The sequence below is a fragment of the Hippocampus comes genome, unplaced genomic scaffold (assembly GCF_001891065.2).
Source record: "Hippocampus comes isolate QL1 unplaced genomic scaffold, H_comes_QL1_v1.1 scaffold256, whole genome shotgun sequence".
NCBI classification, from domain to species: Eukaryota; Metazoa; Chordata; class Actinopteri; order Syngnathiformes; family Syngnathidae; genus Hippocampus; species Hippocampus comes.
The window spans coordinates 30,151-46,596 of NW_017806249.1; the positions used below are offsets into that span (position 1 = coordinate 30,151).

The window sequence follows — 16,446 nt, forward strand, 5'->3', positions numbered from 1 at the left end:
AGAAATTCTTTCGTGTCGTCGGTGCTCAAGGCCCAAGTTTGGCCCACGAGCGGTGCAGTCGCATTGCGAAGAGTCACCAATTTCGACATTTGAGGTATGAAGTATTATTGGAGCCAACAACATCGAGCAATTTGTCACTCAGACCACGGGTGGGCAATATTTTAGCTTTTCTTAATCTGCTGCGGCATTGTCATGAATGCTCCCCGGTTCACGATGTTGAAAATTGATATCTATAATATGAGGTACTTTTTTTGCTCCAATTCAATTGACGTTGTGCTGCTAGTTCTGATGTATGCACCTGCGCCTCGTGTGGGCGCCACAAAACAAACACATGGGAGAATGTAGATGTTCTCCTCTCCTTCAATACTGGTCGTTCTTCACAGAGGATAAAGAATATATGCATTAGTATTGTTTTTATCTGTCCACATGCGTTGCCCCACTTTACGCGTTCAAACACGATGACACCGATGCTATTTCGCTCGTCTATAGCCTTTCCCATTATGTGTTAGCATTAAGCTAGCAGACTTTAATGCAAACTTATGAGGTTTATTTAAATGCACAACGTGAAATATTTTTTTATACCATGTCATCATCCACAGAGGTAACAAAAAAAAATATGAACATGCCTGTTTCGACAGACGAAGGACTTCAAAGAACGGATATCTGCTTTCAAATCTAAGAAGTAAAAGTCACATGAAAAAAGAACACGAAACCTGAAAAATGTATCACTTCCCAACACTGGAATATAGCTCCACTTTAGACTAGCGCTCAGTTTGAAAGGCTTCCCATAGCCCTTAGCTTTCGTTTCCTTGTTTAGCCCGCTGCCAGCAAAGCCGAGGGGGTTGAGGGTGCCATGCTGCAGCACGGAGGCAGACTCTCTCTGCCCTTTTCAGCTTGGGGCTTGCGTTCACCAGCACTCGCTTCTGCTGCAGGCTGTGAATCTCATTTCTGGCTGAGACCTCGGGAATGTTTCAGTGATCTGTTCGGGAAGGAGATTAAGATGAAGCTTCGCAGGGATTGATCGAATTTGTGAAAGGCTAGTTTTGCTTTGAGTGCAAGGCATTTGACTGTATTAAGTTAGGCCAAAACAATACGACTTTTTTTCCCCCCAGTAGGCTGGGCTGTGAAAGTTGAGTGAAGTTTCGAAATGTCCACGTGAAAATTGAATCCAATTAAAAACTGAAGGAAGCTAAGAGTGTGGGAAGGGCATTTAAGGGGAGATCTATCACAATAACGCGAGATGAGCAAGGCACCAGCAAGTACCTCAGAGGGACCATCGGCTCGATAAGTAGCCTGCCAAACCGCGAGACAAACTGCAGATCATTAAGTGCCCGTGTCCTGATGATCGATTTCAGAGTGCAACAACAACGTTGTTGACTTTACCTTTGAGTGGGAAAAAAGTACGCATTTCACAACCAAATTCAAGCATTCAATTCAAGTGTTCTGTCGTTTTAGTTTGAACAAACACATAGTTGGAACAATGCCGAGTGTAACGACATTATATGGATCTTTCGGTTGCTTAAATACACAAAAACCTTGAGATATGGGATGGATTCCTTCCGTGACCACCTTCGTAACGCAAAGCAAGAGGATCCCAAATCTCCCGCCGCCCCTCCCACCTCATGAGGAAAATATCTATAATATTGAGTATATATTTTTTTTGCTTCAATTCAATTGACATTGTGCTGCTACTTCTAACGTACGCACCTGATGTTGACACTACAAAACAAACAAAAATATATATGTAGATGTTCTCTTCAGTAAGTTGAACAATATTGGTCGTTCTTCACAGAAGATAAAGAATATATGCATTGAGCATTGTTTTTATCTGTCCACATGCGTTGCTCCACCTTATGTGTTCAAATATCGATTGCTAAAAGGGTGATAACACGGTGACACTGATGCCATTTTTTCGCTCGTCTATAGCCTTTGCCATTATGCGTTAGCATTAAGCTAACAGACTTTATTAATGCAAATGTACGTGGTTTATTTAAATGCGCAATTCTCTTTGTGTCTTGACAGTCAACTTCAACTGGGAGTGGCATAGAACAGCTTGACGCCTCTTTTTCAAAGAATTGTTCTCTATCTGCAAAAGGAAAAGGGTGCATAGACACACCTACACAGATGTATACCGAACCGTTTATTTTCATATCATTTTCATAAAAGCACTCTGACTAACAATGCAGTCCCACGAGCGGGTAGCGCACTGCAAAGTCAGCTTCTCAAGGGGGCCTGCCTGTTTAGGGATCCCTTTAACTGCCTCATTAGCGGGAAGGGAATTCAGCAGCACAATGGGATGAAATATTACATCTGAGCTCGGGAAGAGTCTGCCTCCGATGCATCGTCTTAATTTAAGAGAAGTCATAACGAAGTCTCATTATCAGAAGCAGTAGGTAAGCTGATATAACCGAGGGGAAAAAAAACAAGTATTCTAACCATCCCTGCAACATCAACATGTTGACTCCACAAAATCGAATGCACTGTGGGATTCCTCGCTGAGATGAGGCAACTCGTTCTGAGAATGAAACCCCGCCGCTTTCAAAGATCAAAGCCTAATTCGTTTGCGTTCTTCCTGAAATATATCCCAATATGTGTGGAGGAAGAATATCACCTTCTACCCGGAGGGAGAGTTGTTGCTTTCACTTCCTGCACCAAAAACCAAATGCAGAACCCGCTTATGGTCTCCAACCTCGCCAGTTCTTTGAAGTCAAATTCACACCATTTGTTCCGACTGGCATCCCTTCTAGCTCATCCAACCCTCCGTCTTCAGGAACCTCATGGCGTCATCAAAACCCTCCTGACAGAGGAACTGCATTCTGTCGGGTGGTGGCGGGAATAAAGCTTGGTTCAGTCTTTTGAGGTTTTCCACGGAGAACTGCGGAGACCACAACAATGCGTCGCAAAGAGTCACAATCACAGAGCGTGTGGCTTATCCAAACTAGGTTTACTGTACGGATTTGCGATCGTAACTATTGATGAGTTTTAAAATGTGCAGTAGTTGGCCCCATCGGCTTTGTGAGCTGAATGAGGAGAAAAAAAATATCTGTTGATATACCCTTATCCCACAGGGTCGGGATGCTATTTCAGAGACGTTTGTCACTCACACCTTTGCTGACAAAGTGCGCAAGGGAAGGAAAATGCTCATATTGGGCCCTATTATCAGTATGTGTGTATCCCACTTCCAAATCATTTGTAGATATATTTTAAGGTGAGATGGGTCAAGGTTTCGGATACAAACCCAAAACTAAAATTTGACATGACTGCTGGTGAAAAGCAAAAACACTTTTGGTGTTCCAGTGAACGCTTTTTGATTTGCACCCCAACTACAACTGCTATGTATTAAAATGACGCTTTTCTTATTAAATGATAAATGAAGAAAAGCGATTAAAACCTACAGCCAGCATACACTGTTATGAGCTATAAATGCCACAAAGAGGTGCTTCTGGGCTTCACTGTAGACAAGTCAACTTTGACATGTCTCGAAACACCCGCAGGGCCTGCCTACGTTTACCACCGCCTGTTAAATTTAGAACACGATTTGAGCTCTCGACGTGACATTCTTTCTTCAACTTTGATAATGAAGTCGTCGACAGCTGTTGAGAGTCTAAAAATTATATGACGGACTAGAGCTTTTTGTTATGCAGGTAACACACATATAGACACAGTGCATACTTGCATCCGAACAATTGCCATACGTACCATTATGTTCATGTTGGCCAGCCTGAGTTCGGTCTTGAACGCGCGGCCTTTGTGCAACGGACTCACATCCTGCCGCCCTGCGAACGGGGACACTGTGATGGTTCGGCCCACAGGCAGGATTGGTAAGCTGTCAGTGAAGCCTCCGTCAATCCATTTCTACTGATGAACACAGATGGCATACATACAGCTAGAGTGAACAACAGCAAAAAAAAAAAAATCACATGCTTCAGCTGTGACAATGCCTCGTACCTCGCCTTGGAAATTTATCGGTTGGAGCCCAGCATAGACTGGCACAAAGCTGCTGGCCAGGAGTGCCTTAGGGAAGAGACAAAAAGTTATAAAGACCCATATGTATGGGTCAGGGTCAAAGACAAATAAGCGTTGAATGTTTGAGCTTAAACTGGTTGAAATAGTGTCAGTCATATTGTGTGGTAATTTTTGTCAACTGGGTCTTTGTGTTTTTCAAAGTCTACCGAGCTGTGATTTGTTTTTGTCTTTTAATTGGACTGAAGGCAGTGGTAGTGGTTATATTTTGGATGATGATGTGAAGATAATTATTGAATAAACAATTCAGATGGCCCAGGGTGTGTACCCTTTGTGCATGCAAAATTGGCTGTCATCACTTGGATCCTCTTTGCATTTGTGCTATGGGCTTTTGTGATGTCCACAGTAGTGCTGGTTGGTAGCTAACAATGAGCGGTGACAAATGGTGAACAACAACAAAAAAAAGCTATGTCTGCGCTCGGGTTTGCTACCAGAATACCATGAAGTTCACACGATCCCAATACACTAATTTCCCACATACTCCCAGTTTTCCTGGGAAACCTATTCACAGCAGTTTATAAACTCAGCAATTTGATATATGTTTTGATATGCCCTAAGATGTCACCCAATGATACCCAAGTCCTGAATCATAGAGAAGCAGTACACTGGTATCAAAGCAGTATGTTGAAGTGACACACCTTGACTGAGAGACACATTTTTATGCTGGGGTGAAGCTAACTTTAGCCTGGGTTGTTCGTGGAAGTTACTTTGCCACGTCCTTTTTTTTCTAAGCTATTTACCTTTCACTTGTGACGGGGAAAACGAAGCTTCAGATTTGCTTCACGAACCAGTTGTTTTTGTTTTTGTTTTTTTTTGCTTCCTCTAGATACGTTGGGCTGACAGCACACTGACTTGCCATTTCTTAAAACCCCTTTATTTAAACCAACAATGCTATTTAGAGGAGTCAACAAGTGAAGCAAATTGGAAGCTTCATTTTCCCCTAACTACTATTCAGGGTAATGGAAGAAGTGATATTGAACCATTTTAAGATGACAGTTTTTATTAATATATGCAATTCTAAAAGATTTGTGAGCGTATGGCAAATTACTAGCCGAGAGAGGCGTAATATGTTGAGCATAGTCATGAAAAGGTGTGTCCTTTTCAGGGTGTTAATCATGGCTGCACTTTACATGCTCATAGCTATGGAAACAAATAACGGGAAGTAAATCTTTGTGTCCAAATTGGACAAAGCCAAATCATCCCAGGGCGTTAAACTCAGATGGTGTTTGTTTGTGTGCACCTGTATGAGCTCCTCTCTCGAGTTAAAGCGGGACACAATGAGGTTCTTGCCACTTCTGGAGTGCGTCAATGAGACATGAAGACGGTCAGATGCCAGAATGTGCGCATCAACTGGCAGCATCTCCTCAATCCCTTCCCTGCAAAGTGGCAGATACTTGAGTCAAATGCTTTGGTTTTTTTTCTCTCCTGCTTCAGTTGCTTCTGTCTGTTGTGAGGTTACCGCAGATTGGACATGAGATTATATCCAGGTGTGAGCGCTCCAAATTTCTGTCGTCTTACGTTCTCAGCAAAACCGTAGGTAAATTCTTTGCAGTGCTGCAAGACAAACAACGGGGCAGCAATATGTTAACAAAATATTAAATTATAAACCACTTTGATTTTTATTTCAACCAGCTGTGACAACTAGAAACGCACAGTGGTAAAATTCAAGGCTGAGATTGGAAAACAAATTTTCTGATATCATTTCAGTGTTTCGAATGTTTGAGAAGTGGTTGAAAATTGTGACAGATGGTTGACAAGGAACATTTATTGAATTATTCTTTTGTGGCTCACTTGCGTGGGACATTTGTGATTATTCAATACACTTCTCAAATTCAGTACTCCACAGTGACATTTATATCTTAACAATGGCTAAATGCTAATCGCGTGGTTTTGCTGCGCGACGGTCTTATTTTAGTGTCACGGTTTTATTTTGAAGCGTGCCTTTCATGGCTACATTGTTTTTACACTGATGTTGAAATAGGACTGCAAAGCAGACTGGCAGTGATAATACCTGCAGTTGTGTATAAAAGCTTGCATTGTGGAATACGCCTTGCCGTCTGCTAGAACCCATGATACGCAATACGACAGTAAAGTGGAAGAAATGTAGGGAATTGTTTGACAACGCACCAAGAAATCCACAAGTATTTGTAAACACCACAAATTCCCAACATGCACAACCTGCTGCTGTGGTGGGCCCAAGTTGTTTGTTCAAGTTTGGCCAAGCTTTGCAAAGTTGCAAACACACCAAGCGAGAGTTTTTTTTTTTTTCTATGGCTGGAACTACCGTTAATGTCATCACCCAGTGTGTCCTCTGACAAGAGTGAGGACGTAAATTGGACTTAACTCCAATGTGACTCAATTCCACTGTATCCTACTTTTTTTTTCTACCCGCAGGTTCTTCAGGGTTTATTTAATTATTTTTTGAATATATGGGGTGGGGGTACTCTGTACCCCTGAGGCACTATATATTTTACCCATTTTTGCATTGTTTTGTTCATCTAAATGTGTTTTTGTGTAAATCATGTATGCTTGTCTATAAGTGTACATTTTTATCCTGTTTTAAACTCTTGTAAAGTGTCTTTGGGTATGATGATAAGCGCTTTCAAAATAAATGTATTATTATTATTATTATATGCACACCCCCAAACCCCGCACACCAGTCAGGCGAGTGTACCACTACTACACCATCAGCGACTTCAACTTTTAGTCATCTTTGTCAATTCAGGTCAATGATTGATAGCCACTCACTCACTCAGGCGTCGACTCTTAACAAAACGGGACGAAAAGGTCTACAGATAAAAAACGGTCTACCTTGACTTTATCAGGAGCCGTAAGCATGACGGTAGCAACAAGAGCCCCTGCTGAGGACCCCGCGTAGGACTTGAGCGAGGCAAGCAGCTTATCCCCATGATGGAGAAAAGCCCCCGCAGATCCCAGGTGGTAGATGCCCAAAAAACCACAGGCAGCGAAGGACAAGTTCACCACAGTCATTCTGAAAGAATACATCATATCAGATGACATATTACACTGAAGGACGTTTCGATGGTAACCGTAATTACGTCTGAGCGCAAACAAGCGTCAAGACTGCGAAAGTTTGGCGAAACCCACAAGAAAATGTATAGTGTTCACAAAATACATACGTACGAGAGATTGTCATGTCGCCATTGTTGAGTGGAAAAATGCAACAGGAAACAGTTCCGGCTAATATTTCAAAATAAACTTCCATCGATACACGGCATATACAGTATACCTGTATAAATACGATTCGACAGACAGACAGACAGACAGACAGACAGACAGACAGACAGACAGACAGACAGACAGACAGACAGATAGATAGATAGATAGATAGATAGATAGATAGATAGATAGATAGATAGATAGATGGTCAACCGATTAGCACAACCACCTCACACCCCGGCCTTCCTGTGTAGAATTTGCATGTTCTTCCTGTGGCTGTAGATAGATGGTCAACCGATTAGCACAACCACCTCACACCCCGGCCTTCCTGTGTAGAATTTGCATGTTCTTCCTGTGGCTGTAGATAGATGGTCAACCGATTAGCACAACCACCTCACACCCCGGCCTTCCTGTGTAGAATTTGCATGTTCTTCCTGTGGCTGCATGGCGTTTTCTCCCGTTACTCCAGTTTCCTCTCAAATTCCCAAAGCATCCATGGTAGATTAATTGAATACTCTAAATTGTCCCTAGGTGTGACTGTGAGTGTGCCTTGCAATTGGCAACCAGTTCAGGGTGTACCACCACCTGTTACTAGAAGACAACTGGGTTAGGCTCCAGCACTCCTGCAACCCTCATGAGGACAAAGCGGATAAGATAATGTATGGTATAGAGTGGAGTTAGATCAGTATGTTGCCTAATGAGCAAAGACAGCTAACTGGCATCAGGTCAACCCAGTGCTTCTCAGTTATTTTCTGTTCCACCTCCTCGGAATACAACATAAAAATAACAATCTTATACTGTGTTTTACTTAACCACATATTTCAACTCATTAAAGTTTCTCAAGGCTAAACTCATGAAAAACTTCACTCTGATTGTCATAACCAGCGACTTTGTATCACCCGAGAAATGAATTATTTTTTGGGGGAATCTTTGGAAAATGATAAATATAGCTTCTGAAGTCGTCAGAACAGTTTAACAGAGGTCAAACTGCTGCTGTGGCGCCTCACTGTGATTTAATTACTCCCGAGATAACGAGAGGAGGGGTTATTCACTGGAAGAAAAGGCAAGCGAGAGGGGGTGACACCCTCGCCGAAGACGTCCATGAAATTTATGGATAAAAGAAATGAAGAAGTCCAATTTCAGATATCAGACCAATTATCCAAAGCCGGCTTCTGATTAAGTTGGGGGTGACAAAAAGTGATGTCGGGGCCATAATTCAAACCGCATATGCTGCTTAGCTGTGCTGTTGGTGTGGAAACGTTGCTTACCTACACTCAAGCACAGAGCTTTGAAAGTCATCACAAGTTCATACAGGCTGAAAATACAAAGCCGCTGAGAGATCACAATGCTTTGGCTCATCTAAAGGTGCAACACAGAAGTCAAAATTAAATACGTCAACTGTAATATTAGACACCACCCCAGTTTTAAGGCACCACTTTATTTACGGTATATTGCTTTTAATGCGTACCGGTACCCTTTTTCTGGTTTGTCTAACCAACTGAAGTCTCATTTTTTTAATGTGCCTATTTGTGTTGTTTGAGTGGATGGAGGGTGTGTATATAGTGCTACCTCTACTTACGAAATTAATATCATCTGGAAGAAATTACTTCACGAGAACATTTTGTGTCATGATTCGGTTTGGGACACCCTGCTCCTCCCTCCTGCCTGCTTTTTGGGTCCAACACCACCTTGCAACGTGACATTTTGTAAGTAGAGACGTGTTTTCCATGTCAATGCCCTAATCCGTTGCAGCCCCCACCCCTAAAATTAAGAAATAAATGTTTTCCAAAGTATAAAAACGAATCAAAATATGTAACAAATACATGTTACAATTAATTAGATTATTACACAATAAATGGCAGTTGTGCATAATGTAAAAAAATAAGAATACGCGGGGCAGAGGTCCCTCTTAACCAATGGGATGCCGGGAAGATGCTCGGTAATAGCCAATGGCAGAGCAGCTATGAGTATGTTGCGTTCAAGAAACTCGGAGCTACGAGAAGCAGCCCACACTGTATTTTTTTACCTTTCGTGTCTTGAATTTTCTTTTGTACCAAGACGCAATTATTTTCCTGTTGAGGCATTTCATAACTTGAAAATTTCATATGAAGAGACGTTTGTAAGTAGAGGTATGTATGTGCAATCTCCCTATTTACGCAATATTTGCTTTGACTGATATCCAAGATGGTAGCTTACACGCTGACAATTCCATGCGACTTTTTCTCTTTACGCTGCCATGGCGCATATCCAAATCATGCCATTTGAGAGCGAAACTATGGAATTGTGTCAGTTGCCCCAAGCAGCTTACACCCAGCCTCGGGGTGTTTCATACACTGATCTCTTATATTGACTGAACGTCAATGTTTCTTTTCAATCTTTTTGAGGGAAGAGCAGATCTGTGGCCACCGCGGCAATGCGAGAAATGCAATTACAGTATCCCTTCTTAATCCGCTGTACAATTCAAATGATTTAGAAGGTTCCATTTGAATCATTTTATTATGGATAGTTATTTTAACATTCAAAAAGGTCATTCTTGAAGCGGTCGAACTTGAGGCATTGTATTCAACTGGGATAGATTCCTCTCAGACATAAAAAAAAAAAACTCGTCAAGAATAAATTGCTTGTTATCAAACGTGGAACGGGTGGATTCGCTCTGTGGGTTTTATTTTGATTAAATATTTATATTTTGTTCTAAAAATGAGTTTTAAAAAAATACTTCTTTGAACTAGGAGGGAAAAAAAAGACTGCTTGATTTGTTTTTGTCTCAGTAGCCCAGTAACATCTCATCTTGACTCACTGCAGTTCTACTTAAGTATACCCTAAAGGCTCTTCCTGCAAACCCAAGAAAAGGAGTGTCAAAATAGGAAGCTAAGTGAGCAATCACTGGCACAAGGTAGGCAATCCCTAGTAAGGTGATAGAATCAGTTTTGATTTCTCTCATAGGGCTCGATATTCATGCACGGCGTAGCTGCGTTCAAGTGTAAAAACTGCTGTACCGGTATCTTGATTTTCGTGCTGGTGCAAACCTCCTTTCGCGTGCTTGGGAATTTGGCAGACCACTCTGAGCCGATGTTCTCGCTAATTTTCTGAGCATTCATCCAAACTCCCTGAGTCTCCTTTGGACCACGTTGAGGAACATCAGACATTCACACGGTGGCTACACCAGTATCACACCTCTCCAAAACCTGAGATCATAATAAGTTACCAGATGTAGGTTTGTTATAAAAAAACAAAACAAAACAAAACCCTGTATCTATTAATATACAACATCATTAAATAGAGATCTGTGACACGGATAAAATAAGCCTAAATTTGTAACAACTAGTTCAGGATTGAGGATTTTATGTTGTAAATTAGCCCACATGAACTTGAATTGTGAAGAAAACGGAAGCAAATTCTGGAATCCAGTGCTGATTTCGTTCTAAAAATAAATTATGCCTTCAACGTTTACTATTTTATATTTTAACAAAATATAGGAAGTGAAGAGTGACATGAGGGATGCTTTTCATCAACAATATGAGTATAAAAATGGCTCAAAATTCTATTCAATGTTCCATAATGTCAAAACTAAATAACTGTAAAAGTGTTGGGATGTTTCAATTATTCGACAATAATCCTCAAGAAAGATTTGAAGGACTTTACCTAGCCCAGTAAATGTGAATTTTGTCTCAGCTGGGATAGGCTCAAGCACGCCTATGACCCTTGCAAAATGGATGGACGGATGGATCGATTAGAAGATGATAACATTAATAATAAAAGTCTTTGGCGCCAAGTATTAGCAAAATAACATCAGCTGTGAGAACATTGGAACAGATTTTAAAAGCAGGACAAAGTGGCGTATATTTCATAATTCACATTTTATAAAATAATAAGCAAAAGTAGGGAGGGGGCGGGGGAGGGCAGTCTGACTATGTTTGCCTCGGGCATTGAAATGACTATAGTGCTACAGCCTGGATTGAGCCAACAAAGTGCGCTAATTCGCGTCTCATGCATTGTTGACGCGAGGCAGCGCTGAGCGAATGTGAGTTGCACGACGCACGGGCTTCAGTTGTGCAGGGATATTCTGACTAAAGCAATGAGGTTCTATTCCCCGCTGAGCTATGAGGGGGATCGGTGAGATGACGAGCGGAGGGCACGAACGCTAAACAACGCTGCGTCTCCATTTGTCTAATACATTGTAGCTATTTTTGTTCGTTTTCAAACAGTTTGAGTCATTTAAAGTCACTTGAATATTGTATTTAAAATAAACCCAGACGCGCTAAGTTCTCCTCTTTACAACATGGGAGCCAGATGTATTTCCAGTCCGTTGCACACGATAGCGTTAAATGGCTGCATGCTGCAGGTAAAGACCCTCAAGAGACAAACATCATGTCCTTAACTAATTTCAACAACATGCAGGGGGCTCATAAACAGACGTCCCTCGGCACTCTCTGTTTTCAAATCGCGTGTTCAATTACAGTGTGGGAGCACATAGCTCCCCGCAGCATGTAAATACTGATCAATAGCACGAGACGCATCCGTGGGCATAAGAAGTGCTCCGGCGCCTTGTTTGGGCCCCTGGTCAGAGGAAGATGTCCTCCGGCTCATTCCATTGATCACAGCTGACCCGGAAATGCTGAGCCGGGAGGCTGGAATAATTAGCTGCGGCATTCATTAAGAGTGGTCTGAAAGCCAAAGTGCAAACATGGTACAGGGACGCGTCATATATTGCGCCGCGATAGAGAGCTCATTGATATGTTGATGCGGTGCAGTGAACACCTCACTTACACTGCCACGCTCATCGTTGATGTATGCTTGTTTTCTCAAAAGCCTCTGGGTAATCTGTTCATTTAGTTCAAGGTCGTTTACTGCAGCGTGTCGCATAGATTTCATTCAGTTTAGTGGGAGTGTAATAGATGCTAAAATGTCACACCCTCTCCCTTTTTGGAAGACCTTGTGCATTGTTGAACAGTTCTCACTTCACGGTACTCTGCATAATTCTTACGACGCCACTAAGTTGTTGTTTTGATGACCTTTTTCACAGCCCTCGTTTTCGCCGGGGCACTAAAATAGTTTAGAGATAAGTCCAACAGGATTACAGGATGCACAATATGCAGAAACCATTTACACAAAATACAGGGTGTCCCGCAAACATCCACATCAGGGGTGCCCAACCGTTTTTGACCGAAGATCTACTTTTCAAGCGACCAACCTACCGCGATCGACCCAAAAGTCATAGTATGCTGAAGGTGCAGTGTGCACTAACACACAAAAAAAATATACATTAATAATATGCACACAGACATCCCAAAAAGTCTGATTTGACAGGCAGCCGGACCAGGGCTTAGTTAGCACTGGCATGGCTGCATGAGAGTGCCTTGTTGTGGTGCCAAAAATGTGCACATGGAGAGAAAGGCAAATGAGTGAGGAAGGGTGGGGGGGGGGAGTCTGATTTGACAGCCAGCGTGTGGACTCTTTTGGGCTGGCATAGCCATTTTAGAGTGCCTCATTGTCACAGCAGTGAAAAGCTCCACGACGACCCTCTGGGATTTCTTCCAGTGCCCGGGGCTTGAAGCGGATGTATTGTCACGTTTGTAGTTATGTATGGATATAAGAATGATGCTCCATACATTAGCATCCATTTTTAAAGGTTGAAGTGGTGGTGTTTGATTGCCAGTTGCCAGTTGAACGGGGCACGCCTGACACAACGCACCTGAAGTCAACAAGGTGGAGCACCATCATCTTGATGCACTTTTGCAATTCGCTTATCAAATGGCCAGTTCTGTAACATTTGCAGAAGATGAACATTGCCTGTCACAAGAAAAAAAAAAAAAAAAAAAAACGATCATTTTTACTTTTGGGGATTCCCCAAGTGCTCAATTATAGTAGGAGGATTTTCTTCTAGAACTTTTTTAATTTTCATTTTTAACTTTTTTTACTGCTTAGTGCCACCTTTGGCCGACTTGTAGCCTATAATTCAGCACTCTATCAGAATGATTGAAGCACTCGTCGTTCAAGTAAGACAGTTGTTCTACGTGGGCATTGAAATGCTTTACTAGTGAGGCCGATGAGTACATGGACCTTAAGATGTATATCGGGGATATCAAATGAACGCCTTTCCATACGGAAGGGAGAGTGATGCAGTACCGCGAGTTGTCGTGCAGAGTCGCAACTGGTCTGCCCTCGCACCCCTGCTGCTGCTGCTGTGCGTCCACCTGCTTGATATTCAGCAGCACTCCAACACAATCCTGCACTATAATAGATGCGCTTTATTCCCATCAAGCGCTGTAATACAATCACTTACCCGAAGAGATGTTGCCGATATCCATTCTACAGTATGCTCTTGATTTTTTTTTTTTTTTTCCATTTCACATTAAAGGCCTCCTGTTTGTTTAGTAATCTTCCCAACTTGTAGCCAAAAGTGCTCATGCTGCCTGAACACAGGCGTCGGAATGGTTGATGGTGCAGGCTGCTGAGGCGGGCGTGGGGTGGGGGGGTTGCGATGGCTTGGTGAGGCAGTCGCTCGGTAAAACTATTGCTGCAATACCTCTCCGACCCATTTAAACGACAGAATGTAACAATAGCCGCTTTACTTTAGTATGACGGCTTCCAAATAAGAGGCCACATCGGATGCGCTTCTCAAAGGAGGGAGAAAAGCATTTGTGGAGCGACCTCTAGTTCACCTACCTTATTGGCTTACAGTAGTGATGGACCAACACGGACCGCCTCTCCTGTTGTGTCAGCACTAATTTTGGAACGAAAGCATCAATATGCATAATTGCCTCTCTGCCATTGTTACAGCAATCTCAGACCACCTTCTTTAGAAAACTCTTCTACTCCTCCGTTTCCGAGCTGCTGGTTGGCCTCTGATTTGTTCCAATTTAAAAATCAGCTGGAAAATAATGAATGTGCTTTTGCTGTTATGAATACTGTGAACCTATTGTCAACTTAGCTATTGAACGCGTTGCCCGTGTTCCCATTTCAACGTGATTTCCACTTGTGGTGCGATGCTCCCACTTTCCCTGGTAGCCTTCTATAGTCGGTTTAAATTATGTTCGATTTCAAAGTAAATCCCCTCAATTCGCAGGGATAGTGACTGAGACATGCCACAAAGAGCGAAATACTTCAAGCGATTAACACCTTCGAATTGCCTACATTCATTGTTTATGATGAATACATACCACAACTTATTGTCCCAAAACACTTCTGCATCATTTCACACTTGTCTATTACCCTTCAAAATAAATGGCTTATGAATGCTTGAGCTTTGTCGTCGATACTCAGCAGAGAAAAAAAAAAAAAAACATAAACATGCGGCAAAGACTCTCCTTAACAACCCTGGCAACACTGAACTCCTCCCCGACATGCAAAGATCTTACCAGGGGTGTCAAACTCATTTTTGTCGTGGGCCACGTCGTAGTTACGGTTTCCCTTGGAGGGCCATGATGACAGTGAATTTGGGGAAACCATATAAATGTTTAATCACCTCCACATATTACATACACGGCGCACAACAAATTGATGGATAACTAGTTTTGAAATCAGAAGTTAAGATTAATGACCTGTTGAAACATTGTTTGGATTAATTTAATAAGGGGGTTGGTAATGAGAAAAAGCTTGCAGTATTCATGTTATTATGGATTACATATGACAATTTGAAATTTTGGTTCAAACTTGAGCAAGCATCATGGAACTTGACATGCTTGATTTGCTTCCGCGGGCCACATAAAATGATGTGGCGGGCCAGATCTGGCCCCCGGGCCTTGACTTTGACACCTGTGTCTTAATCACTGAGTTGAGATTCATCTGTTCAACCTACTTTCTTGATGCCAATTACTAGTTTCTTGAGAGCTGGTGACATCTTAGGGCACTACAGAAAAAGCACAAAAAATGCAAATGAGTGCAGATGCAGATGAGTTATGGCATGAATAGCCGAGGATAGGCTCCACAGGGGAAAAAATTCCAAACAGGTGAATTTGTGCATATAAAAAAAACACAAGTAGCCCTTACAGGGTCACTCTATTGATGAACATTTTGTATTTTCAGCACAAGCTTGCCTGTGAATATTTTCAGCCATCCAGGTCATTTCATTCTTAGGGCTTTGAATCGCTCACAAGTGGACTGTATCACTCGCTTCTTTGTTGTTCCTTTTGGCTTGTCCTGTCGGCCATGCATGATTTTGGAATGTGGGTGGAAACCGGAGTACCCGGAGAAAACTCACGCAGGCATAGGGAAAACATGCAAACTCCACACAGGAAGGCCGGAGCCGGGATCAAACCCACGATCTCTGCACTGTGAGGTCGACGCGCTAACCACTTTGCCACCAAGCCGCCCTTATTATTATGATCATTATTTATTTAATTTTTTCACGTCGTCATGTCGTACGTGACACAAACCAAACTTTTTTAAATCAACGCTTGGATGAATAAAAAAGGAGCACCGACCGGAAATTGAACCTGAGCCATTTTTTTGTGAAAGTTACCATCATGTACCAGTAACGTAATGGGCGAATGTTACTTTTCATACTTGCGAGCAGTGCTTGTACAAACTTTGCGTTTTGTTCGGATTGGACAATGTCTATTTGAAGACATGATGTTAAAACCCAGATGGGTTCTTTTTGTCCACATTTACTTCCAAGCTGGTGGAGCTCCTCATTGCATGGGGATTATACAGCAACCTGCTCCATTATTCACGACTCAGCAAGTCATAACGTTGCCTCCAAGGCCAAACCTTCCTTTTGTGGGGTTTCTTCTCTCGGAGGTCTCCATTAGCAGAAAGAAGCTGTCATGTAGTGTAAAGTGTAACGGTAAAAGTGGGGTTTTGGCTCGTGCTAAAGTGTGAATCCTCGTCATTTGTGCTGCTTGCACACACTCTGGCGTGCAACGAGTGCAATCAATTCAGGCGCACAAATCAACGCTGCCCAGTTGCCTATTTGTTGCCCACTGAAGCTTTTAAAACTTCAGGAGTGAGGCAAGATCCCTTTTTAAACATTCGCCCCCTCCCCCACAACCGGTCCTGAAGGTTTGTTCGAGAAACGGTTTCAAGATTACCTTTTTCATCTGATCTATTTAAACCTCTCAGTTACTTGTTCAGCAACCCTATCCGTTTTGATGTCAGGGTTGGGAAAGAGGTCAGCTCATGAAATGTTCATTGACACTTCTCCAGCAGACACTATTCTTCATCAGCCCTTACAACTTTTGTACATTGACAACTGACTACAAACAGAACCCCCCCCCCGCCGCCCACCCACCAAACAAGAATACC

At 42.4% G+C, this 16,446-nt stretch overlaps 1 protein-coding gene across 5 annotated transcripts; it reads right to left on the reverse strand.

Annotated features, from left to right (window-relative positions):
* Positions 1–511: 511 nt before the first annotated feature.
* Positions 512–7,265, reverse strand: pnpla4 (patatin-like phospholipase domain containing 4). 5 transcript variants are annotated; one of them, XM_019857463.1, is made up of 7 exons: positions 6,835–7,067; positions 5,483–5,577; positions 5,264–5,399; positions 3,949–4,014; positions 3,700–3,855; positions 2,720–2,875; positions 512–979 (listed from the first exon to the last, which is right to left on the reverse strand). In XM_019857463.1, exons 1-6 carry the CDS (start codon positions 7,042–7,044, stop codon positions 2,744–2,746), a joined length of 795 nt encoding a protein of 264 aa, XP_019713022.1. In that variant the 5' UTR covers positions 7,045–7,067; the 3' UTR covers positions 512–979; positions 2,720–2,743. The 5 variants fall into 5 exon arrangements, with proteins under 5 accessions (XP_019713022.1, XP_019713025.1, XP_019713023.1 ...); XM_019857464.1 differs by lacking the exon at positions 512–979 and adding an exon at positions 7,168–7,265 and having other exon boundaries at positions 1,792–2,875; positions 6,835–7,015; XM_019857465.1 differs by lacking the exon at positions 512–979 and adding an exon at positions 7,074–7,147 and having other exon boundaries at positions 1,792–2,875; positions 6,835–7,015.
* Between the last annotated feature and the right edge of the window lie 9,181 nt (positions 7,266–16,446).